The sequence below is a fragment of the Scatophagus argus genome, chromosome 19 (assembly GCF_020382885.2).
Source record: "Scatophagus argus isolate fScaArg1 chromosome 19, fScaArg1.pri, whole genome shotgun sequence".
Lineage (NCBI taxonomy): Eukaryota > Metazoa > Chordata > Actinopteri > Scatophagidae > Scatophagus > Scatophagus argus.
In genome coordinates this window covers 312,501-338,199 of record NC_058511.1, presented here as the reverse complement: position 1 = coordinate 338,199, position 25,699 = coordinate 312,501, and the positions used below count along the sequence as shown (strand labels likewise).

The 25,699-nt window shown below is 47.0% G+C and overlaps 3 protein-coding genes and 1 long non-coding RNA gene across 9 annotated transcripts in view; 1 reads left to right on the top strand and 3 right to left on the bottom strand.

Annotated features, from left to right (window-relative positions):
- Positions 1-2,059: 2,059 nt before the first annotated feature.
- On the bottom strand, positions 2,060-19,360 carry LOC124050703. The gene is made up of 3 exons (XR_006841674.1): positions 19,350-19,360; positions 13,184-13,186; positions 2,060-3,006 (listed from the first exon to the last, which is right to left on the bottom strand). It is a non-coding gene; the product is annotated as an uncharacterized LOC124050703 (long non-coding RNA).
- On the bottom strand, positions 3,854-11,132 carry zbtb1 (zinc finger and BTB domain containing 1). 2 transcript variants are annotated; one of them, XM_046373483.1, is made up of 3 exons: positions 10,958-11,132; positions 10,209-10,373; positions 3,854-8,610 (listed from the first exon to the last, which is right to left on the bottom strand). In XM_046373483.1, exon 3 carries the CDS (start codon positions 8,604-8,606, stop codon positions 6,552-6,554), a length of 2,055 nt encoding a protein of 684 aa, XP_046229439.1. In that variant the 5' UTR covers positions 8,607-8,610; positions 10,209-10,373; positions 10,958-11,132; the 3' UTR covers positions 3,854-6,551. The 2 variants fall into 2 exon arrangements, with proteins under 2 accessions (XP_046229439.1, XP_046229437.1); XM_046373481.1 differs by lacking the exon at positions 10,209-10,373 and having other exon boundaries at positions 10,958-11,131.
- zbtb25 (zinc finger and BTB domain containing 25) lies at positions 11,166-15,215 on the top strand. Of its 4 annotated transcripts, none has more exons than XM_046373484.1 (3): positions 11,166-12,128; positions 13,158-13,338; positions 13,588-15,215. In XM_046373484.1, exons 1-3 carry the CDS (start codon positions 12,110-12,112, stop codon positions 14,792-14,794), a joined length of 1,407 nt encoding a protein of 468 aa, XP_046229440.1. In that variant the 5' UTR covers positions 11,166-12,109; the 3' UTR covers positions 14,795-15,215. The 4 variants fall into 4 exon arrangements, with proteins under 4 accessions (XP_046229440.1, XP_046229441.1, XP_046229443.1 ...); XM_046373485.1 differs by lacking the exon at positions 11,166-12,128 and adding an exon at positions 12,318-12,634; XM_046373487.1 differs by lacking the exon at positions 11,166-12,128 and adding an exon at positions 12,649-13,009.
- A 2,845-nt stretch (positions 19,361-22,205) lies between the features above and the next one.
- Positions 22,206-25,699, bottom strand: part of LOC124050702 (C-1-tetrahydrofolate synthase, cytoplasmic-like) — a 4,069-nt gene continuing 575 nt past the window's right edge. Inside the window, exons 2-12 of one of the 2 annotated variants that reach the window (XM_046373488.1) lie at positions 25,377-25,479; positions 25,196-25,280; positions 24,600-24,659; positions 24,400-24,453; positions 24,190-24,326; positions 23,973-24,073; positions 23,741-23,877; positions 23,484-23,595; positions 22,976-23,103; positions 22,822-22,893; positions 22,206-22,630 (exon numbers count right to left, since the gene is read on the bottom strand). In XM_046373488.1, coding sequence (XP_046229444.1) covers positions 22,840-22,893; positions 22,976-23,103; positions 23,484-23,595; positions 23,741-23,877; positions 23,973-24,073; positions 24,190-24,326; positions 24,400-24,453; positions 24,600-24,659; positions 25,196-25,280; positions 25,377-25,477 — 969 coding nt within the window. In that variant the 5' untranslated portion in view covers positions 25,478-25,479 and the 3' untranslated portion in view covers positions 22,206-22,630; positions 22,822-22,839. The remainder of the gene's footprint in view (positions 22,631-22,821; positions 22,894-22,975; positions 23,104-23,483; positions 23,596-23,740; positions 23,878-23,972; positions 24,074-24,189; positions 24,327-24,399; positions 24,454-24,599; positions 24,660-25,195; positions 25,281-25,376; positions 25,480-25,699) is intronic. The other variant, XM_046373489.1, reaches the window with a different exon arrangement.

Sequence of the window (25,699 nt, the reverse complement as noted above, 5' to 3'; positions counted from 1 at the left end):
TTTACTAACAGTGTTTGCTTAATTGTTATTCATTAATTGTCTGATCCAAACACAACCATTGACATTCATTAATTACCAAACCAGAACTGAAACATCTATAGAATAATGTCCTTTGGATTGTGCAGGCCCCTCCTAAGGACTTTTTATGACTCTGTGGTAGCCTCTGCTGTTCACTACGCTGTGGTCTGTTGGGGACCGGGACAGGAAGAGACTGAACAAGCTGGTCAGGAGGGCCAGCTCTGTCCTGGGCTGCCCACTGGACTCTGTGGAGGAGGTGGGTGAGAGGAGGACGTTAGCCAAGCTGACATCCATCATGGACAACACCTCTCACCCTCTGCATCAGACAGTGGAGGCTCTGAGCAGCTCCTTCAGCGGCAGACTGCTACACCCTCAGTGTAGGAAGGAGCTACAGCAGCTCCTTCATTCCCACTGCTGTTAGACTGTACAGCTCAACAGTCTGGTCCTGTTTTCCTCCCTTATGAGGACTTGGATAGAGCTGTATATTATACTGTGTTTGCTGTGCTGTTAATTTGAAATTTTTTAAATTACTGTTAATTTGTTAATTTAATTTATTACCTCTACATAATTTTTGTAACAGTTTTTACACACTTTTTGCACTCTTTTTCTGTTCTTGTGAGCTGCCACGACAAGTAAATTTCCACACTGCGGGATCAATAAAGTTCATCTTATCTTATCAAATTACGACTGACAAATCAGTCTGTTGGACTCACAAATGGACAAATAGTGTGTGTTAATGAACACGATTCACCATAAATACAACTAAAACACTGAATTACTGACCATACACATCAACTGGCTGTGAGGATCCATCAGGTGAAGGGACTTGGTGTCCCTACAGTCACCTCTGAGGGACAAGGAAGCAGCTCTTCTGTTAGTCAGTAATCTATCAACGGTTAACCTGAGTAACAGAGAGCTTTAATCTGAAATATGGGGAGCTGTGAACAAAAGGTTTCAAACCCTCCAATCACTTTGCTGTTCCCTTGAAGCTGATTGATTTTTTTTTTTTTGCGTTTCAAACAGGGAGACGTGAACATGCCAGCCCATCACTTTAACAACGTTTCCGGCTGATTGCAGCTCGGCTCGTTTTAATCCCGTCAGAGGACGATCGGATTATCCATCGTGTCCTGAACTACACTGAACTGTTTCACTGATGTCATTTTGAACCCAGTTCAGGAGCTGGAGTTGTTTGTTTGAAACCCTTCAGACTGCCACAGAAGCATTAGCTTTGCCAATTAACACGTGGAAGACTTTAAGTTGAAATTTAGCCCTGTGCTACTGTGGCCTTGTGCTAACTTGGCCTTGGACCAACTGTTTCCTAAGTGCAGTTTTATTATCACTTCACAAAAACGGGTTATTCAATTCAGTTCAATTCAGTTCATTTATATAGCGCCAATTCACAACAAAAGTTATCTCATGACGCTTTCCAATTAGAGCAGGTCGAGTCCAAACTCTAAATTGAAATACAGAGAGCCCAGCATTCCAGCTCACAAACCTGTTCTTTGGTACACATTTTTTACCAGCCTAAATATTTGGCAGGTGAAGCTGTTGTGTACCTAACTGAACCACATGACAAAGCTAACGTTACGACAACCATTTATCAAAAACTAGACAGATTTAAACTTCACTGAAGTTTTTACTAGCGTGTAAGGATGCAACCTAATTCTGTAAATTGCTTGTTTCCAGTCAATCATCTTAAAAACAATAACATACATCACAGCCATATTTACATTATCGATCATCTTTGAACAGTAATTGCTATATGTTTGCAAGTTAAAAGTGTGTATAAAGAGCAGAGACTTTATTGGGCCCATTATTAACAGACCTGTCAATCAACCTGAGCCGTCCAGTCATGCGGCCTGAACACTGCAGGTGGGCGAGGCCCCAATTTAGCCCTCCCTGGCACGGCATGGCTCAGGTCCCTTCTGGTTCTTTGGACTGATGAGAGGGTCACAGATTGACAGCTGAAACACCTTGAGTTTATCCTACAGCTCCCTCATGTGGACACACAGTGAATTGCAAGCTGAAAGAGAGAGCAGCCAACACCTGACAGTCACACGTCTCAAAGTGAATAAATACTTTATCTAAAAAATAATAATAATAAAAAATCTATATCTAATCTTGGGAACGTAAAGCCCTGGTGGGACAATAGGGAAGTATCGACTCCTTAAGATATGATGGTGCCTGGCTGTTCAGGACTTTATATGTGAGGAGAAGAATTTTAAACTCTATCCTGGATTTTACAGGTAACCATACTGCAACATTGCATTTAACATGTGAACCTCAGTATTATACCATATACCGTGGCCTACAATTGGCATAAGACTTTTCTTTAGTGTTGTAATGTTCAGCAGTACTGGGACACCATACTGAAGTCAGTGACAACAGAATTGATTCCTTAAATTTAGCTACAGCACTATCAGACAGGTATCCAGTGTAGGAGTTTTTCCTTGGTGGTATGTAGTCAAATAATACAAATTCAAAAGTTATTAAGTGATGGTCAGATGTGTTAATCTTTATTAGATTTCTATGTATAACTCCTCTTTTTGTATGTGATTTAATTAATTTAGGTGGTCGGGGACAGGCAGTCTCTATGGGATATTGGGTGGATAACTGTTCCAATGGAAGCGCAGAGAAGCGTGTAGGACTGCAACTCTGCCTCCTGGTCTCAACTCTGGGTTGGCGGGTGTCATCACCGCCGACATGTATTACTATTTTACCGTGTTTACGCTTATCCTGAGCCAGCAGTTTTAGATAAGATTCAACGTCGCCCGCTCAGGGCCCAGGAACGCATTTGACTGTGGTCGCTGGTGTCGCTAACTTCACGTTTCTGACTACAGAGCTGCCAATCACCAGAGATGGTTTCTCTGAGTGGGGGGAACTTGTTGGAAACATGAAGAGGTTGGGGGTGAACCGTGGGCTTGTGCTTAGGACTATGCTTCCTCCGTACAGTCACCCAGCCTCCCTGGTTTCCCGGCTGCTCGGAAGCTATCGGTCTGCACCGGCTAATGCGGGCAGGCTAACTACAGTAGCTAAAGACTTTGTTTCCATGGTGCGGAGCCGCGTTTCTAATCCACTAAGCCTCGCCTCCAGCGCTACAAGTAAACTACATTTATTACATTTACCACTTTCACTAAAGGAGGCAGAGGAACAGCTGAACATGTGACACACCAAGCAGGAGAGAGCAGGAGAGGCTGAGGCGAACAGAGCAGCCATCGCTAATGAACAGGCTAAGCTAGCTTAGCGGAGTTTAACGAACGCTAAATGATTACAAGATTAGCGTGAAAATCGCTAAAGCGAGTGAATAAATGTTTAACTTGAACAGGCGTTTAAAGTAACAATGTGAAATTACTAGCTGTAGCAGTTAATAAAACAACTTAAAGAGCAACACGGAGCTGGTGGCAACACCCGTAACACACAACAACAGGAAGTGACGTAGGACGCTTACCGTAGCGCCACAGCTCTGGACAAAAACAGACTGGAGACAGACTGCACTAACTAACTACTGATAAATTATCCTTCTGTCACAGCAGATGCCGGGGGGTTAGAGGTGAACGGAAATCAGTTTGTCATATATGAAGGAGGGATTCAAACACTGGCTAATGCAGTTCGATGTTTGTACCAAAACACTGGACATCTGAACAAACAGCTCACACAGTCAGCAGCACCTTTTGAAATCTCTGCAAGGTGGTGGTCAGAAACTGACCCAGGCCAACTCAAAGAAAGGAAACCAGATTTAGATAAAAATCTAAAAAACAGAAAAAGATTTCAGGCAGAGTGTGAATGAAGCACAAACATTCAGAGAAAAGTGAAAAGAAAAACATCCAGACTCTTCTTCACAAACAGAAATTCACTTGGTTTATTGAGAGCTTAAGAAATGTTTGAGTTTATTCCAAGAGAACGAAGCGGCATCTTTCAAAACTCCACAAACTGAACGTCAGTGAGAAAAACCCCAGAGCAACAAAAATCACCTGAACACACAAAGAAGTCTGCACACACAAATGCATTCATTCAGGTTTGGTTTTGAAAGGGTTTAGGCTGAAGTGAACTGGACTAGTTTTCATGGGAGGTAATCTGATATCAGTCAGTACTGGACAGGTTAGGAACTCTTTCAACCGGTTCTGAGCTGGTCCCAGTCAGTTTGGATCTGGTTCCCAATTTGTTTAAGGTGGTTTTAAAGTGACCCAACCTTGTGCCCTTTCATTAAACGGGTTTAGTTTGATTCTGAACTGGTTTGTGGCAGCACCAAATGCACATCTGAAAGCAGCTGAGTTCATAGAAACATCTGGACCTCATCAGTTTCTCTTCAGTCTTTGCAAATTAAATGAACCTCTGACTGTGATTCCAACAAAGAAAAACAAGACGACAGCATGAAAACGGTTGGAACTGGTCTGAGTTGGTCCTGAACTGGTTTGGGAAGGTTCATGTTCATGTAATTTTGAAATATCTGGTTTGCTTGAAACTGGACAGGTTGAAGAGGTTCACTCTGGATTGGATAGTGCTGGACTGAAACTGTTTAAGTTGGTTTTGAAGTACCTGTGGTGGGTCTGACTTGGTTCAGCCAAATTCCAAACTTGTTTGGTTGGTTCAGTACTGGTGTTAGCTGGTTCAGGACTGGTTTACAATAGTCTTCCAACTAGTTAATGTGAAGTGGCTTTGTCTGAAATGATTTATGACTGGTTAGCTGGTTCTGAAATGGTACTGAAGTGGATATGAAATACTTGTAGCTGGTTCAGGATGCTTCTAGACTGGTTTCAGTTGGTTCTGACCTTGTTTTTATGTCTGGACCGTTTTTGGTTTTTTTTGTTTGTTTTTTTTAAGAACACATCACATTGGTACCTAGGATTTTCTGAAACTGGTTTCAACTGGTTGCGGACTAATGTAGTGGGTTCTGAACAGGTTTTGATTGCTTCTAAAATGGTTTTAGCTAGTTCATTTGGTTTAGGTCCTTTTTAAATTGATTTAGGCACGTTCTGAAATGGTGAACAATTTTCATCTGGCTCCAATGTTCTTTAACCAAGATGAGGCAAATTATCTGAATTAGTCTGGTTCAAGACTATGGGTTGGACCTGAAACATCAGCCTTGTGATGTGGTCTTATGTGGAGCTCAGATCTGCTGAAAGTCTGATACAACTGGACCAAACGGCACCAGCCTGAGAAGACCTTAAACATCGATGCAATGCAGTCCAGCATAGAACTGCTGCCTTTTCCACAATGAGATTTCTAAATATTCACTTCGAAATGGGGGGCCTCACTTGTGCCTGTCCAGCCCCCCAACACGCACCACCGCCAAAAAGACAGGAAGGAAACAACAGAGACAGCACACTGTCACAGTAAAGGCACTGAACACAGAGCGTATCGGACAGCGAGGGCCGCATCACTGCGACACAAAGCCGAACTGAAAGCAAAGGGAAGAAGCGTATGAGTCAGTGTACTATCAGAGTCACAAAACAAAGAATCTGAAAACCAACTGCGCTCGCTAACTACAACTTGAAAAACTCAAAGTGTTTAATCTTCAGAGATTTTAGTATTCTGTGAGATAAGCTGACATCAAAGCTCAAGGCGTTGCAGCCCTCTGAAATGCTGACAGACCCTTTGACACGTCACTCCAAAGGGAAACTGAATTGGGCGTCTTCTCGTTCACCACTCGGAGAACCTGAGGCTCCTCCCTCTGCAGAGCACAGCCTCAGGAACCAGGAGCTCTCTGAGGATACGCCAGCTTTCATTTCTCCTGGAGTTCACGACATGATTTTACCATACTTTCACACTGTGAGTAACACAATTGTGAACTGAACAGGTGCAGAGGCATGATGGGAGTTTTTTCTCGTTAGGCCTGTTGACAAGTCACGAAAGTCACAAAACAAACACATGTAGAGAGGAGCTTCTCTCTCTATCTGCCAGCTTGCCTTTGGTAAAGTCAAGTAGGACTACCAGTTTAGGTTCTAGACAGAACATTTATCGTTAATTCGCCAGCTGCTAGTTTTCTTTGATTTCTTTGGGCTTCTGGACATCTTAAAGAATTATGTTAGACTGTGGATATGAAAAAAACAGCCACCTGTTACTGTTCAAATAACCTGTAATCCAAATAATCATGTATGAATCATCCTGTATATAAAAATCGCAGGTTCTTTATAAATATTCTAAATCAAAAGCTACATCTACTTGTTAGTTAGCTGTGACCGGTGCTGACATCCAACAGTGGCTGGGGAGGGTTAGCTAAACTTTGTCTGTCAGATGTGGCCGGTTCATTGACAGGAGCTGATCCTGACTCCAATCAGCTGATGGAAACGTCCCGACTCTACACTGAACGGCTTTCAAAGGAAAATGCTGCAGAAAGAGTCACCACGGAGTGATCAATAATCTGCCCCGCCGCTCGCAGTGTGAACGCCTGTTTAGGTTATGCATATAGTTTCAAAGTGCAGATTAAAAAGTTCTCTTTTTGGTGTTCAAGTGCATACATTTGTTCTCACATTTATGGCTTTTTTTTTTAAGTAACAAACTAGTATAAATGCAGAGGACGGTCCAAATTGTTCCTATAGTCTCTTGGTGTGCTTGGAGTTATAGTGGCTCCTCATGTCTTTACGGAGACGGAACTTCTCACCACAGACGCCGCAGATGTACAGGTGGACGTCCATGTGTTTCTCCAGCTGTTCTCCACCAGGGAAGATCTGAAAGCACACCTGGCAGATGGTTTCCCCGGCCGACAGGTGGGAGATCATGTGTCGGACGTGGTCGTGTTTGAGGAACGTTCCCTGGTCGCAGACGGGGCACACATAGCGTGCCATGCCTTTGTGCATGTCGGTGTGCAGCCTGAGCTGGCGCTCCCGCAGGAACTGCTTCCCGCAGGTCTGGCAGGTGAACTGCTTCTCCTTGGTGTGGACGGTGTAGTGCTCCCGCAGGTGGCAACGCTGGTAAAAGCCTTTGCCACAGATGCTGCAGAAGTGTTTGCGGCGGTGATCGGCTTCTCCGCCCTCCTCCAGCAGCACCGGGCGGAACAGCTCCTGATCGTGGCAGGACAGGGCGTGCTCCAGTGCCAGGCTCTCATTCTGGAACAGCAGACCGCAGTGAGAGCAGGCCAGGTCGGCCGCCTCCAGCAGCCCCTCCTCCATCCCCTGTGGCTCCTCGAGCAGGGACGCCTCATCCTCCCCGTGGGAATCTGACTCGCCGCCCTGCGTTTCACCACAGCGCTCTGCATGTTCCTGGAGCTGGCGGCCTTTGATCAGAACCTGGCCACACCTCCCACAGGCACATATATGGCCCATGTGGTTGGACAGATAGTGGGCCGACTTATCCTCCTCTGGTAACAGAGCACCACAGAGTTCACAGGGGGCACAGTCGGTGTCCTGCTTCTCGTCTTTGACCTTACGAAGCTTTGCAGGGACTGTTGAATCTTCACTGCTGGACATGTGGCCTTCAAAAGGCTCGTTGCTGTTATCCATACCTGAGACACCGGGCTCTGGTTCTCGGTCTGATCCAGTTTTCTCCCTCTGCATATCTTTACGTGTGGCTTCATTAAAGCGTGCGCTACAGTCTCTGTTGGTGTGTTCACCGACCCGGACCACTTCTATCTCAGGGAAAGTATTTTCTTCTGGTTCTGTCTTAATGGAGATGCTGCGAGTTGATCCGGACTCACCGTCTGTCCCTGCTGCCACCGACCTGATGGCGAGCTCAGTGTTGGCCTTGGCCTCGGGCCATTCATCCTCGCCTTTACAGATGACCCTGGGTTCTTCTGTGCTCTCAGAGGTGGAGCTCTCAGCTTTGCTGGAGTCATTGTCACCTTCAGTGTTCCCTCTCGGCTGATGAAAGGCCTTCCTGTTAGTGCAGGTCAGGATGTGTTCAATCAGAAGCTTTTCGCAGCTGAAGACAAAGCCGCAGTCATCGCAGGTGTAGGTGCGGCCAAACCGTGGACGGTCTTTGAGAGTCGAACTCTTGCCGCTGGACCTCTTTCTCAAATCGCATGGCTGCTCGACTCCTCCATCCACCACCAACGGTGCCACTATGAGAGGTGTGTTCACCACCTCCTCCACCACAACTGGTCTGCTGACAGTCGCTGAAACAGCTGGACGCACAGCAGTACTGTTGACAGCTTTTGGTAGACGCTCTGCATCTGGTGCCGGAGGCCTCTGCTGCTCATACATGCGCACCCCAAACATCATTTTCCCACCAACAGGGCCGGTCGAAGAACTGGACGAGGAGGAGGCCGAGGAGGATGGGGTGAGGTTGGAGCTCCTGATGTCCCTGAGATCCTCCAGCGAGTCTGGGATGTAGTACATCTGCAGGTACGCCATGGAAGCCTTGAGCTCATCGAATTCATAGCTCCCCACAACAATGCGTCCGAGGTACATGAGCTGCAGGATGAGGTCGAAGCACTCTGCACTGATCTGCATGTTACTGAGGTCCAGGCGGCCCGCCCCCTGCTGGTCGCGGATGAACATCATCCTGAAGTAGGAGCTGCAGGCCGCCAGGACAGCCTTGTGTGCCCTAAAATAGATGTCACCGATGGCAATGAGACAGTCACACAGGAAGCCCCACTCCCGCTGGTTGTTGAGCTGCTGGAGGACATGATCGCTGTGGCTCGGCCTCGCCATCGCCCTGCAGACAACGGAGGAAGACATGAAGGGAGAAATTAAACAGCGACATTCTTTCTGCTGTGAGGTTTCTCTGCGGTCGACTTTTATTACACTGCAGAGCATTTCATAACTTTTGGCTGGTTGTGCTCAGCGAGGCAGAACCATCCGGCTATGACTCATCAAAATCAGACGTGAATGATGAAGAGGTGTGACTTCAGTCATTTAGCTCCTACATCAGAGAAGAAGAAAATGTCATCCTCAGAATCAAGTGACTTCAGAGTTGACAGTCAGTCCTCTTTACATCCTGGGGCTTTTCAGAATGGATTTGTATTTTAATAATTTGCTTTTGCTGATTTGTTTGAGTGGACATAAAGAAATTTTTGAAATCACAAATCATAACATAACACACACTACATTATGAGCTGAGTCATGTGTGAGCCATCCGACAGACAATAAAAACACAAACACTGTATGTTTATTTCTATCAGCTTTTACCCATTCAGCGTTCTGCGTTCTGCATCTGAGTGCAGTTTTACTTTATTTAAGATATGCCACTTTTGCCTCCACTGAGTGAAATCCTGTTGGCTGCGACTTCATTTCCAGTGGTTCAACTGGGAAACTGGCCTGTTTTCCCATCATGGAAAAATTATCTGCTGCCTTCTCTTTGACACACAGAACGGCTCCAGTTACTCTACCTGTCGATCACAGCAGCTGTCAATGTTGGTGTTACTCGTGACCAATCAGATAGTGCTTTGGGAAGGACTACAGAGTGGTGACCATGGGTGTAAGAGCAAGGTGAAGTAACGCACATTAATCATGTGTTTACAGTTCTTTGGGGGGAACCTTTGGGTTCTGGCTATCGTGGATGTTTTTTGACACACAACACCAACCTAAATACTGCAGGCCAAACCTCCTCCTCCTATGATGGCTCTTCCCGTCAGCAGCAGCCCAATCCACCCTGCTACCAGGTGTAGCCTCCAACCTGGAGGCCCCAGCTAACCTGTCAGAGGAAGGGACACAGGACCTCTGGGGGTATTTTGTGGTCACTGGCTTCAAAATGTTGGATCCTTTGGGTACTGTGCATTGAGGATGGGGCCTCCAGGCTCCACCTGTTGGGAGGGTGGATTCAGCTCATTCCAGAGGAAGCCATCCATTCTCAATCAGGTTGGGACCTGAGGAGTCTCCAGGCTTGTTGTGGTCCGTGAGAAAGTCCTGAGCTGTTTTTGAAATGTGACGGGGTACATTGAAATGGCTGCTGCTGACAGGAAGCGCTGTCGCCATGGGGGAGGGGTGAGTATTTGGTCTGCAGTGTTTAGGTGGGTGGTGTGTGTCAAAGAACATCCACACGACTGAACCCAAAGGTTTCCCTCCAGAACACTGCAGTTTTAACAGATGGTTAATGTTATTCACTTCACCTGTCAGTGGTTTTAATGTTGTGATTGATCGGTGTATTTATTTTCACGCTTAAAGTTAACAAGTCAACAAACACACCAGTGAAATAAAATAAATGCTTTAAATGCACTGTAATTGAAACTACTGAGCATGATTTAAGTGCTTCACCTCTCAAGAAAACTTTAATACTTTCAGTAAGGTTTTAGCTGTAACACCACACCAGAATACCTTGTAAAGAGGTGTAAAATCAGAGCTCTTCAAGTCACGGTGAGTCGGTCTGCTGTAATTGAGCCGCAGCGGCTCTCAGCTCACCGTCCACCCCCGCGGTGCTGCCGCGGGCGTGCGGGGGTACATTCACGCATTCACCGGCTGTCATTCGCCGTGAAACCTGCCCTGAGAGACCCGACAAAGAGCCGTGTGTATCGGTGAGAGTGTACACTGAATAGGACAGAGTGTGTCAAAGCAGAAAGAAGGGACAAGTCGGCCACATTGACGAGCTAAAATGGAGATTACTGCTCAACGGCGGTTAGCTTAATCAAGCTAACTACGGCTAATATCGAACAAGACGGAAGTTAAAGCGGGTGAACGCCAAAATTAAAAGGATACCAACTGACGAGGAATCAATCAGACAAACTTGAATGTGATCGACTAATTAGATGGGCACAGCCTAAATACAACTTGGACTTGTTAAAGTTCACACAACAAATAAGGAATGTGTGTTCATCTGAAGCTTACCCAGACGCGTTAAACCTCGACTTCATTACTAAGCCCTTTATTTTGAAAGCAACGCCGGATGTCGTGATTGTAAATGCTGCTACCGTGACGGCTTACAATGATATCTCTCCCGCAAACAGTCCCGCCACCCCCGCACTGCCACCCGCATTCAGCTAGCATCGAGAGCAGCAGGCCGCGGGGATTTTTCTTCAGCGTCCACGGCCAGGCGGCTCAGTGGGCCGGACAGAAACCCATCTACTCACCGTGTGTACCAGAGGCCGGCGGAGGAGCTGCTTTTGTCGGCGGGTGTGTGGATGTCCCCGGTGGTCAGGAAGTTTCCTCTCCGGAGGTTTGTTGTGTCAGGAGGAAAGTTGAGACGAAGGAGAAGCCTCCTCTTCTTCTTCTTCTCCTCCTGCAGGATGAAAGAACTTCCGCACAGACTGCCGCTCCGTCAAGACGGACAAATTAGTGAGGAAACCCGAGGAAGACAAAATAAAGGACTTCCGGTCAAATAGTTGCCTTTCATAATAAATATGAAATATTCATAGTATAGTGAAAAAACCTACAGTAAAGCTGTTTGACTTTCTCTTTTTATTTATACATTTTATTTTGTGGGTTTCGCTTAATTTTGCTAATTACATACGTGCGTCACTATTTTAATACAAATATTACAAGACAAGCAAAGGTTATTAAATTTTGCTTTTTAATTATTCATAGTATGGAGACATGACGACATTAAAATCCAGGTAGTTCTCAACAATTTAGTACAGGTGCTTTACTTCAGTAAAAGTATTTAACCTCCATGAAATACAAGTAATGACTACAAATAAAGGTCCTGCATTCCGTGCTGTACTTAAACCTGCAGCGCAGCACTTTCACATATAAGCTGCTTCACTGCCACATTATTCTGTCTGAGATTAGGTGAGGTGACAGCAGAAGGGAATATGGAACCTGTGACCTCCTCATAGTGGTGTTGTTTGTGTAATTACTGTTGCTGCCAGGAGGGGGAGACAAAAGCAGAAAGTAGAAGTGCTCACAACGCTGAATGGACCTCGTCAGGGTTGGATTATTTACTTAATAGAGCTGTTATGTCTTAGCAATATTTGAATGTTGTCACCGGTGGAGACAGAGCTAATACTAACTACATAATATGCTGTTTAATGCTCAGCTCATGATGTGGACGTCAGATCTGAAGATCCCTTCACACCTGTAGTCCTGTCACACAGGTGTGTTCGCTTCTGTTGGCTGATTGGTGCTGACTTTGACTCACAGCTCCGTCGCCCTCCTGTTGGTGCTGAACTCACCCAGTTACAGTATCAGTCTTAGTGTTTGGTGACGTCCCATAATTCCCAGCCCCACCGAGCTGACACCTGACTGAGCGGTCAGATTAAAGCAGTGAAGTAAATGAAAGTACTATGGAAATCAGGAAATACGGTGAGGAGAACCTTCAGAACCCGTAGAATCTGTCACAGGTTGAAGTTGTTGAAATGAAGGTTAAATTCTGCAACACTTTTAATTCTGCATCTGCAGCTCCTCGTGTTCTCCTGCACACGATGAGAAACGTCTCTGTTTAAACAGAAGTTCACCACAAAGTCATAACAACATGTAGAGTTCAGCTGTTTGTGGCATCGACAGCAAAATGCGCCTGAACAAAACTGTGTATTATTATTGTTGTTGTTGTTTTAGGCTTCTTATGTTTATCGTTTCATCGTTAAATTGTCTTTCTTTTATTTCTGCATTTATCGTGGTTTGATATCAGTTCATACAGGTCAGTAGGGCCGTTATTGATCAGTAATTACACGTCCGTCGGTGACACACTCACGTCACGTGACCAGTCCCTCTGACCCTTCCTCTCGCGAGACGTGACGCGACTTTTTGCGAGATCATCTGCAGCAACAAATCGGCTCCTGGAGATTGAAGACAATCTGCGCATTTCTGCGGTAAATCGCCGATTAACGGCCGCCGGGCACTGCGCGCGTGCACGAAGCGGACAGGCGGGCGCGGGGCGTGGCGGGAGGGGGGCTGCGCACGCGCCTGTGCGCGTGTAGGAGAAGGAGGACGTGCGTGTTGAATGTGAATGAGGCAGAGGATGGAGGAGGCTGCAGCCTCGCGGGCGCGACACGGCGTGCACGCGCGGAGCAATAAATGTATTTTGGTTTTGTTTTGTTTTTTTGGTCGCGCGGGTGTTTCCGGGTTTCTTTGGATCTGAGACGTTTGCTGTCGTCCAAAGACCACCCGCCCCCACCCCGTGTGTGTGTGTGTGTGTGTGTCTCAGGTGACCTTCAGTGAGCTGACCTGTGACCTCACCTGTCCAGGTGGGGCTTTAGTCAAAACGTGGTAAACTGTGTTTTCTGTTCCAGAGAGACAGTTACCGTGGTAACGGACAGGTCGGCGTCACAGTCAGGAACACAGGTGTGTTCAGGGCCTCACAGCAGATCGTGACGTCGTGTTGTGTCTTCACAGAGTGGGTCATGGAGGTGTCGTCTCACAGCCTCTTCCTGCTGCAGCAGCTCAACGTTCAGAGGGAGTTCGGCTTCCTGTGCGACTGTACTGTTGCCATCGGAAACGTCTACTTCAAGGCTCACCGAGCTGTGCTGGCTGCCTTCTCCAACTACTTCAAGATGATCTTCATCCACCAGTCCAGGTCCGGTGGTGTGGGTTGGGGGTGGGGTGGACAGAATAATACGAACAGCTGACCTGAGAGTGAAGCCACAGGCTGCAGACGCTTTTCTTCTAGATGATTTATGAATCCTAACTTTGTGGCAGAATCTTTGACTCTTGTCAGCAAAATCTGATGTACGTGGACGCGACCTGATGTTTTAACATACCATGTCTCACCTTGTTGATTGATTCTCAGCTGACATGTTGTCTCTGTCTGTCCCCCTGTCCTCAGTGAGTGTATAAAGATCCAGCCCACAGACATCCAGCCGGACGTCTTCAGCTACCTCCTGCACATCATGTACACCGGCATGTGTCCCAAACAGCCGGTGGACCAGAGTCGGCTGCAGGAGGGCATCAAGTTCCTTCACGCCTACCAGTTGTGCCGGAAACCTGGTGAGGGTGCTGCCGACACCGCCACTGACGTCGTCCGCATGTCCAACCTGTATGGCATCCAGATCTCCTCCCAGCTGGCCAACAAGGAGGCTCCTGGAGTCCCCAAGTCCACCACGGTGTCCCGCGGGGCCCCTGACGATGGACGCTCCTCCGGCCGGGGGGGCCGGACCCACTCACAGCTGTCCCTAGCCGTTGGACTGGAGGGAGTCCCGTCAGACCGCCAGGCCTCTGCATTACGCAATGTTTGCTCAGTGGCATCAGGAGACGACTCGGACATCTCGACTCGCATAAAGCAAGAGCGTTTAGAGGAAGAGGAAGGGGAGGACGGCGAGGGGGAGGAGGGGCAGGGATTGGGGTCCCCGTCTCCTGCTCAGGGTAGCAGTCCCAGTCAGAGCCTCCTGTTCAAAGACCGGCCTCTGGTCTTGCTGTGTCCTCGTTGTGGGGAGCGCTGCTCCTCCCCCGAGGGCCTGCGGGAGCACCTGTTCAGTCATGCCCTCGACCCTACTCGCCTGATGGAGGGATTGTCGCAGGGCAGCGAGCTGGACGCCGGCGTGGAGGAGGGGCCAACGGGGGCCCGGGAGCAGATGGATGCAGGATGTCTGGAGGAGGCACTGAGGCAAAGCCAGGCACTCGCTAACCAGCTGGCTGCAGAGCTAAGGAGGAGCCGGGGGGGAGGAGTAGGAGGAGGAGGAGGAGGAGGAAGTAGCCCCACCCCCGCCATCTTGCACTCACGTAAACGTAAGATCGCCTGCGCCGTCTGCAGCCTGCGCTTCTCCCACAAGAGTCAGCTGCAGGAGCACATGTACACCCACACAGGCAAACCGTCCCGCTACCACCGCTACAACCGCCTCTGCAGCCAGCTCTTCCAGGCCTCCGCCCACTTCTGTGAGGGCGCCACGGAGCCTGGTGGAGGGGGCGGGGCCTCGGCGGGTGCCTCCACACTCTCCGAGGAGGTCAACCGGGACACTCAGGACAACGGTAGCTCCTGCTACTCCCTAGACTCTGAGATATCCCAGGAGAGTGTGGACGGCGTGCCTGTCGAATGATGTCATCAGGTGAACCATGACAGGAGTTTCTCCGCAGTGTGGCGTGACTGAACTCACAGGGGGTTCCATGGTCTGGGGGAGGTTCTCTCAGACTGGACTCTGAGGTTTGTGTTGTTTTGTTCTGTCCTGTACCTGCGCAGGTGTGTGTGTGTCAGTCATGTGATCATAGTGTGGTGCTGTGGTCATCAGCTGTCCGGGGCAGGCAGAGCTGAACCATCGGAACTCAGAAAAATAATCCGCTCGAATCACCTTGAAAGCTGTAGAATGTGATGGGAATGTTTGCTGGTTTTCTTCTGCACTACAAACTGTTTGGATGTTGGACTGACGGTTGGACGAAACATCTGAGGACGTCACCTCAGACTTTCAGACTTTTCTGACAACATCCTGATCTTCACCAGCGAACAGCGAACTCCCCCTCAGTGAGCATCCGACGCGTATGAAAACACGGACTGTTCCTTTACTGTAACTGCAGTCATGTCTGTAGGCAGCAGCGGTGCCTTCGCGTGCTCGCCTGATGGTTGCTCGTGTCGTCTCCATCAAAGCTCGCAGCTTCATGACAATCTGATGAAAAGTAAAAAAAATTCAAATCAGACTGCAGTTGACGACCAGTTGATCTGGTTTCAGTTCATTCCTGTGAAAATCTCTGATGACTAGTCATCACATTCAATGTTTACTTTCATCTGGTTACGGTCATCTTTCACAGCTGAGGCATCAGAACAAAAAGTTGAAATGTTTCTGCACACCACTGATACACTATATAGACAAAAGTATTGGGCCAGCTGCCCATCACACCAACAGGGACTTTAATGACGTCTCATTGTAAACACACAGACAGCTTTGCAGCTCTAACAGCTTCCACTCTTCTGTGAAGGCTTTCCACAACATGTTGGAGTGTTTCTGTGGGAATTTGTGCCCATTCATGCAGTAGAGCATTTGTGAGGTCACACACTGATGTTGGACCAAAAGGCCTGGCTCACAATCTCAAAGTTGGAAGCATAGCATTGTCCAAAATGTCTTGGTATGCTGAAGCATTAAGATTTCCCTTCACTGGAAGTCAGGGGCCGAGCCCAAACCCTGACAAGCAGCCCCATGAGGAGGAGTGTCTGGATACTTTTGTCTATATGGTGTGTTTTCGTGTCGGGAGAGTTTGAGGCAACAAACGTGATCCTGATCTAAACAAAGCACAGCGTTGTCACTACAGGAAGCTGAAAACTGGAACACAAAAAGTTTGAACGTAATCCCAGCTTTTGGTTGGGGTTTTTATTCAGCAGCTTTCATACAGAAAATTCAACTCGACATGCAAAGAAAAATGAAGAGGAAACAATGATCAAGAATTAAAAGGTTTAAACACACCTGATTAAAGGAGGAAATGGATGAAGGCGGCCTGCACCTGCTGCTCTGTGGTGATGCAGGTTGACTTCGATTTACTGAATGATGGAAGGACATGAAGAAACATTTACATTCACCAAATCCTGAAATTTCTCTAATGTCTGATTTTTGTCTTGAAAGAAGTGAAAACGTTCCCGTGTTCAGGCTGTGAAAGCCTTCAGAAAGACGACGTTACAGCTCGTATCCACACTGACTTTACTTTGTGCATTAGAAAACAGTGTGACGGTCCTTTAACTTGTTCTCTGTGGTCACATGACCAGCATTCATTGACACACTTGTTGACACACAGATGTTATTGATTATTGATTGGTGAATGTCTGACAGTCGTGATGTCGTCTTCATTCTGTGTTTCACTGTAAAAAAAAATATCCGGACAGGAAGTTTTGTTTTGTACATAGACATGTTTTTCTCATTGATGGAACAATAAATGTTTTTTTGCACCAATCAGAAATCTCACTTAAATATGAAATAAATATTCTCTGTCAAAATACAGAAGATCATCACAAGCTGCAGAGGTCAAGACTTTATCCGACAGACTTCTGACTTGCTGAAGCTTTTTGGCCTCAAATAGCCAGAGAACAGCAAAGACATCCATTATATAATCCCACACAAGTGATATCAACACCTGGAAAATCCTGCCACAAAACATGAGGAGTTAAAACAACTCATCAGCACAGGTCCAAGTCTCTGATAAGACAGAGAAGAGGAAGTGCACTTTTCAGCTTCCTGTTCAAACTCTCTGCAGTGATGGACTGTGTCCAGCAGGTGTCAGCAGAGGGCTGATTACCGAGCTGCCCAGAGGCATTCCTCAGCAGACAAGACAAGATGTGAAGATTCATTTTGTTCTTTCTAAATAAAACATCCAGAGGACTCCCAGCATGTTTGAATCAGTAGCTTTCACACTGAACTGTGTGAAAATACTTTGGACTTCATTCTCAGACTGTCCCCACAGTATTTATACTTCATCAACAATGTAATGAATGTACAGCAAAGTACAAATATAATAAGAAAACATTTTATCGTATTAAAACCAGCTTTTTCTATCTACCTATCTGCACTATGCAGACAAAAGTAATGGGACATGCCTCTTTGTGATTGACTTCAGGTGTGGTATGGACCTGTTTCTCAGGGCCCTGACTTCCAGTGAAGGGAAACCTTAATGCTTCAGCATACCAAGACATGTTGGACAATGCTATGCTTCCAACTTTGTGGCAACAGTTTGTTGAAGGCCCTTTTCTATTCCAGCATGACTGTGCCCCAGTGCACAAAGCAAAGCTCCATAAAGACATGGTTGGATGAGTTTGGTGTGGAAGAACTTGACTGGCCCACACAGAGCCCTGACCTCAACCCCATCCAACACCTTTGGGATGAACTGGAACGGAGATTGTGAGCCAGGCCTTTTGGTCCAACATCAGTGTGTGACCTCACAAATGCTCTACTGCATGAATGGGCACAAATTCCCACAGAAACACTCCAACATGTTGTGGAAAGCCTTCACAGAAGAGTGGAAGCTGTTAGAGCTGCAAAGCTGTCAGTGTGTTTACAATGAGACGTCATTGAAGTCCCTGTTGGTGTGAAGGTCAGGTGTCCCAATACTTTTGTCCGTATAGTGAATCTATCTGGATCAATGGATGAATGGATAATTTTCCTGAAATCAACATAATCATAAAGACAACATGCATGTTGAAAAGTGACAGGTTCTGTCTCCATGCTCTCACCTGTCAGAGGTTCTGATTGGTCAGTCTGCTGTTGCTTGGGGATAGATTCGATGTATTTTTACCCTTCATCGCTATAGAAACAAAAGCTGCTGAGGTTCTTCTTCACACTTTTAAAAATAGATGACGACATGTGACATCAGAGAGCTCAGAGGGAGCTGCAGCAGATCAATAACTGAACACTGATCAGTGTGTCAGAGACAGGTTGTCCATCACATTTGTTTTTCTGTCAGTTAGTTAGGGATGAAATCTTAAAGGTACACGCCGTCCTCTTTCTGATTCTCTTCCTCCATTAAGTATGTGATGTTTAGTTCTTCCTGCTGGCCCTCCTGCTGGTTCTCCTGCTAGTCCCCCTGCCGGTCCTCCTGCTGATCTTTGTACTGGTCCTCCTGCTGGTCCTCCTGCTGGTCCTCCTGCCAGTTCCCCTGCCAGTCTTTTTACTGGTCCTCCTGCTGGTCCTCCTGCTGGTCCTCCTGCCAGTTCCCCTGCCGGTCCTCCTGCTGGTCTTTGTACTGGTCCTCCTGCTGGTCCTCCTGCCGGTCCTCCTGCTGGTCTTTGTACTGGTCCTCCTGCCAGTCCCCCTGCCAGTCCTCCTGCCAGTCTTTTTACTGGTCCTCCTGCTGGTCCTCCTGCTGGTCCTCCTGCCAGTTCCCCTGCCGGTCCTCCTGCTGGTCTTTGTACTGGTCCTCCTGCTGGTCCTCCTGCCGGTCCTCCTGCTGGTCTTTGTACTGGTCCTCCTGCCAGTCCCCCTGCCAGTCCCCCTGCCAGTCCTCCTGCCAGTCTTTTTACTGGTCCTCCTGCTGGTCCTCCTGCTGGTCCTCCTGCTGGTCCTCCTGCCAGTCCTCCTGCTGGTCCATAGAACATAAAAACTGTCAAGTGTTGCACTTGTATCAAGTCTTGTAGAAACTCATTTTGGGAAATAAAATCAAATGCTATTCACCCCTTATTCACCACCTTCTGTAAAACAAAACGCCAATCAGTGAGGTTGCTATGGAAACTGGGGTGGAGGCTGGAGAAAGAGGGATGAGCTCAGTGTTTGTGCCTTCTCTGAGATGCAGATCTGATCAGGAAGCTGGGCCACATTCAGGTGAGATTTGAGCTTTTCTTGTCTGATGACTTTAGTTCAGTTTGAACTGTTAATGATGATAAGCTGCTCATCTCAGCAGAGAGAAGATATGAACTCTGATCTGTGATCAGCTGATCTCTTTGAGGATCAGCACACATAATGACTTTGAGTCTTTATTGGAGGCAGTCTGTCACTGTTTTCAGTTTTTTCACTGTTTTTGCTTTTGGTTTATGGAATCCTCGACTCCCGATGAGGTCTGAATGTATGAGCATCATTTTCTCTTCATTTGATTAAGACCAAGGTGAGGTGAAAATCATCATTTTTTGTTCTTAATGATCTGAAACAAATGAGGTAAGTGATAAAATCTTTTCATCCAGACTCTCACACACGTCTGAAGAGTCCAACTCGTTTCCTTCGTCTGTTTGTTCAATGCTGTTGTCTCACAGCCTGTGAAGACTTCTGTCAAAGGTTTTGGACTTTTAAAATCTTCTTCATTTGTGTTCCACTGTGGCAACAACATCACAGTGACGTTAGATTCTTCAGACTTTGTATTTAATCGTTAATCTTGTTTTTGCATTTATCTTTCTTACCTGATTTAAGATCCTTCATTCATTACATTCATCATTACACCAAGTCCCTGTGTCTAAAATTTCTGTCATTTTACTTTTATTCTCCTTTAGTGGTCATAATTAATGAAATAAAATGCTTTCTTTGCTCACCTGTTCTCAAACGGATATTAAATTCACTGAAATGAAAAACCAAAATCTTTGAGAGCACCTGAAGTCCACACATACAAAAACATGGCGTCCTGTCCAGAGTTTCTGAGCGTCAGCATTCTGAGTGGACATCAGAGAACATCTGGTATTGCTGTCAGAGCTGCAGGATTTCACTCTTATATTAGCAGTCGTATCTGCTGTGTTTTGTGCTGCTGCTCCACATCAGCAGGATTTAATGTGGTTTGTTGTGTTCTGTAGGGTCCCAGGTGTTTGCCAGCAGCAGATGGTTTATCATCAGCTCAGCAGAAGAGCTGAAACACCTGCAGGAAGAGTAAAAATCATTGAGCTTCACCCCGGAGACAAGTCATGGCGACGGTGAGTGGAGAGGATGTCAAGCACCTGGAGAAAGTGATTTTAAAGAGGAAGCTCACTGGTCCTCCAAGGCTGCTGCTGGGAAAAGCCAAGACCAGGAGCGTGGAGGACAGACCTGAGACCCAGACTCACAAAGACAAGATGGCTGGTGGAGATGAATCCTCACTGACGCACTCGGATAACACTGAGTGGACAGATCCTGCCAATATGGTTCTGTCTGACATGAGCTGCAGGGGGCGCTCTGAGGCTGCAGGCGAGGATGACATCACAAACAGGAAGGTAAACAGACACAGGTGGTGGAGGGGACTCTCACCTGCTGTTGTTTGCGAAAGAAGGCAAAAGAGCAACGTCAAGGACACTTCAGAGAAGAAGAAAAATACTGATTGTGTTCCACCAGAGGGGGCGCTGCAGGAGACCGACAGCGCAGAAAAATACGTGAAGGCCACTAAAGGGAAGATGAGGCTTAAGGCCAGGATGTTCAAAATGTTCCCGAGTTTGTCCAACTCTCGGCTCACTCACGAGCAAAAAAGAGGTGTGGTGGACCACGACGGCGTTGAACCTTCACTGGCCTTCTGTAAAAAAATGCAAAGGTTTTTCAGCAGAGGAGGAGTGAGCAGACACCGGGGTGTCCCTCAGAACATGGAGGCTCCGAGTTCGTCGGCTGCTCAGGCACACGAACCCTCTGAACTGCACAGTCATGAGACGGTTCAGAGTGTGGAGGTGGAGATGGTGCTGACAGAGAATCAAGCTGCAGCACGGGGTCCAGAACGAACGCCAACTGAAGACCAGTCAGTCACCAGCATCAATGAGGAGGGCCTGATGGCCGCTGTAAACAGATCTAAAATGGTTCCCATTAACAATCTGAAAGAGGTCACATCTCCAGAGACAGACAAGGATTTCTGTGCCCCCACCAAAGTCATCCTAGACGCTGATAATCGAGTTTCGACCTCATCCACATCACCCAAGGAGGCCCGTGAGGTTCACAGGGAGAAGACTGATGAAACTACCTCACGCCTGTTTCAACCATCCACTAATGAACCCTCCATCCGGATCGAGCTGGTTCCTCCAGATGATGTGGTTCAGGAGGATGGAGAGGAGGCATGTTGGGACGGCAGCTCCTCCTCGGAGAACCACAACCATCTCCTCCTGCTCCCGGGCTTTGAGCCCAGCGAGCGGCAGCTGGTTCAGATGGCTCGCTCTCTGGTCCGAGCTGCTGTGAACGCCGCTGTGGATCAGCTGAGCAGAGAACAGCAGAGCGACTCGGACTGCATTCACAGAGATCTGCTGAGCTGATGATGAGGAGGGTGAGGAGGAAGGCTGCTGACTCTACAAACATCCGAGCTACTGATCTGGGTCTCCTGGAGCTCTTGGTCATGTCCCACAGTTCTGTTAAATCGACCTGGAGGTGAATTAGTTGAGCCAACAGTTAACAATTGTCACATAAAAAATCTGTGGACTGAACCTTTAAGTGATGTCTTTCAATTCAGTTTATTTATATAGCACCAATTCACAACAAAAGTTATCTCTTGACACTTTCCAATTTGAGCAGGTCGAGACCAAACTCTTTCCCTCTATGATGACCTGGTTTGGACAGACAGACAAGAAGGCAGCCAGCAGCTCGCTGGTCACCAACAAAACAGCTTCGAAGTGACCGACTGGCGATCAGGTTCAGGTCGAAGAGCAGCTGACTGACGTTAGTCTGCCTGACAGTCACAGCTCAGGACAAAACTCTACCTTGAATTAAGAGGAAAAGAAATCACTTGGTCATTTGAATTCTCTTTGAGTCAGTCATCATGACTGATTTGTGTTAACTGATTCGTATGATGTCATTTGTGTTAATAATTTAATAATTTAAATGTAATAATTTGTTTATTCTTCAGTTTCTGATTTGTTCTCTGCTGTGTTTTCCAACAAACACGTGTTGCAACCTGTTCTTCTACACACTTTAGATTTTTTAGTTTCAAACGAGAATAATTTTGATTATTAACGTTTACTTCTTCAACTCAAAATGCCTAAAAACACTTTTACTGTGTGTCAATTACAGACTAAATACTAAATGATTATTGAATTTATCTATCGATCTATCAGCCTTTCGAAGTTGAGCTCTTTCTTGTGTATGAATAAAATGAATGAGATGAATGAAAAGTTAATAAAATGTTTAACTCAAACTTTATTGATTCATGTGTTGCAGACTGAGGAGATGTGAAACTGAGATAACAGGGGAAACCTGAAGCTTTGATCATATTATTGTACATGACATCACATTTATGTAAAAGATTTGTGCAGCATTAAAGAGTTCATTAAACATCAGACAGTTTTGGTCGATCATCATTAAATCAATCAGATATTTGGTCAGTTAATGTTGACAGCTGGAATGTCTCTGTATCCATGACAACAACCTCTGATCCCTGGCCAAACAGAGTTTCAGAGGAGTTTAAAGGTCAAAGACTGTTCTTCATCCTGCTGAGTGCTGCCCCGAGCTCAGACTGACAGGTGACACATGGACTTTAATCCTGTTTCTTACTTTGTGATTGTGAACGTTGAACCTGCTGTCGTCTTCCTGTGTTCAGTCACATCCCTTAAATGAAAGAAGATCAAAATGAAACTTTATTGATCGGGGGAGACTGCATCACATAATTTGTCACTTAATCCAGAAACACTGAGACCAAGTGTCAAGAATACAAATACTGCAGTTCTTTCAACAGGAGCAGTAGACAAATAATCATCAGACTTTATTCATTTAATTACTCTGAGGAAGTAAAGTCTTACCTTCGAGTGTTTCCTGTCTCACCTCCTCGGCTGATTCTTCAGGAGGAAACGCTGAGCACTCTGAACCGTGTTCTGAAACGAAACCACCGTCAGCAACGCACACACGTTTGTTTAAAAACTGAACTAAACACTACGATGACTTGTCTTTGAGGACCTCCATGAGCATGGCCACCGTCATTGGCCCCACCCCTCCTGGAACAGGTGTGATGAATCCCGCTCTCTGATTGGCCGAAGCATAGTGGACATCCCCAACGACCCGTTTACCACTCGCCTTCATCTCATCTGTCAGAGACATCCACATGCACACACACACACACACAGTTTCACTGACAGCATCATAACCAGGTTTCTAATCAGTCTGACTCAGCATGGCTGTGGGGTCACATTGTAGAGACATTCTCATCATTTAAGTTGTGATTTCACTAAGATGCCAGCCTACTTCTGTATCAATAGTCAGACATATTGAGTCAGACATGTTGACAGGCAGACATCAGTGAGCTGAAGTTCAAATGAACATCAATGTTCAAATGTTAATGAATGAGGGCAGAAATGTCTCTGAAACCGCCTGTGAATCCTGGTGGGGATAAGAAATATTTGTACTGTATTCTTCATATACTTCATGCAGTACCAGGTGCAGTACCAGGTGCAGTACTAGTGTTTACCTGGTATGTGGTTGATTCCACAGTCGATGACCACAGCTCCCTCCTTCACCCACTCTCCTCTCACCATCTCTGCTCTCCCTGCCCCCACAACCAGGATGTCAGCCCGGCCCACCTGTGCATAAACAGGAAATGCATCATCAGACGTACAGGAAACACACTGAGGCTGCAGTTTCAGATTTGAAATAGATCTGTATTAATAACGATGATGATGATAGTGATGATGTGAATCCTTGTCATCAGTGTTGGAGTGACATCACCTGCTCAGGTAGGTCTGGTGTCTTTGAGTGACAGGTGGTCACGGTGGCGTGGTTCCACAGCAGCAGGTCGTGCATCGGAGCTCCGACGATTTTACTGCGACCAATCACAACTGCATGTTTCCCCACCACAGACACACCTGCACAATAAGAGGTGACAGGTAACATGCCAGTGTGTGTGTATGTGTGTGTGTGTGTGTGTGTGTGTGTGAGAGAGAGAGAGAGAGAGAGAGACCTGTCTGTCTGATGAGCTCCATGCAGCCATTGGGGGTGCATGGGATGAAACAGTCATTCAGATCACCTCGAGACAACTTCCCTGCATTAATGCAGCTCAGACTTCACACACACACACACACACACACACACACACACACACACACACACACACACACACAGTGTAAACACACGTGTTAAGAAGTGAAGGTCAGCTGATCAGTAATCTGAGGACTCACCCGTCCACGTCTTTCTCAGGAGAAACAGAGTTGGTGATGAGTTCAGTGTTGATGGGGTTGACGGAGTCCAGAGGCAGCTGGACGATCAGGCCGTGGACAGACATGTCCTCATTAATGGACATGATGCTCTGCAAGACCTGCAGGACGATGGGAAACAGTCAGCGCTCTGTTGATCTGAATGATGTCATCAGCGGCAGGCTCGTCACACACCTCGTCTTGCGTTGCCGTGTTGGGCAGCCTTACGTGTTTCGCATCGATTCCAATCTGCAGACGAGGAACCGACAGCGTCAGGAAGCCGCATCAGTCGACACGATCAGATTAATACCGACACGTTAACTGACACGACCACCACTGCACCTGAGACCAGGTGAACAGGTGACCCTGCCTCAGTGTGTCAGGCCCTGACTGACCTCGGCTGCAGCCTTCAGTTTGGAGCTGATGTAGAGGTTGGAGTCGTCTCGGTCCCCCACCTGAAATGCAGTTCAAAACTTTCAGTTTCCATGAAGCCAGAAGATTTCAAGCTGTCATTCATAACCTGCAGTCAGGGGGCACATTTCTGAGGGCACTTTGAGGACCCCTAATGTAGGTTTAACTACAGGAAGAGTGGAGGGTCAACGCTTTACAACAGTCAAGTTTAAACTTCAATTCTTTGTTGCTGAAAGCTGATTGGCTAACTGGTTGTCCTCAAAGCTCAGGCAAGAAGCAACCCTGCAGATTCAGGTCACTCTGACTGGTTCAGGTTTTGGTTTGGGGGGTTGAAGGTTTGTTATCAGAGTTTCTGAGAAGAAGAGCAGCTGCAATAAACACAGTCAGTTTCAGACCAGTTCTTCCCAGAACAGCTACTGCCAGACCAGCTTCTCCTGGTCCAGCTGCTCCCAGACCTGTTTCATTCTGGTCGAGCTGATTGGACAGAATGTTTTCTCATCACACCTGCGTAAGTGTTGAAAGGTGACACAAAACATCTTTGAGACCCCATGAGCCTGTGAATAAAGAACGAAGGTCTGACCTGTAAGACAACCAGAGCTGGTCTGAACCCTGAGAAGTGACTCTTCATCTTCTCCACCTCCATCTTAAGCCTCTCCCTCACCAACCTGCTCACACACAGACCCAGGATCAGCTCTCAGACCTCACACGTGTTCAACCCTGGTCCCCAGACTTGGACAAACGTGGGATGTGAACTGACTCACTTGGACGTCTTGTTGCCGGAGATGATGGTTGCCATGGAGCGCCTGCTTCCTTGGCAACCAGAGGCCCCAAGACGGAGCGAGAGGGCGGCCAAGGACAGCATGACTGAGAGTAGGAGACAGGAAATCAGGTCATCATTGTGTTCCTTTGCTGCGTGACTTCGGTGGTTTTTAACCTGAGGAGCGAGACACTGCGTGGCCAAAAGTATATGGACACCCGACCATTCCTGTCCCAGGCCGACTGTCTCCCAGAAATAACATTTGAATGCATAAACAGACCATAAACAGAATGGATTTCAGTGTTGCTCAGTAAAATGTTGTCAGAG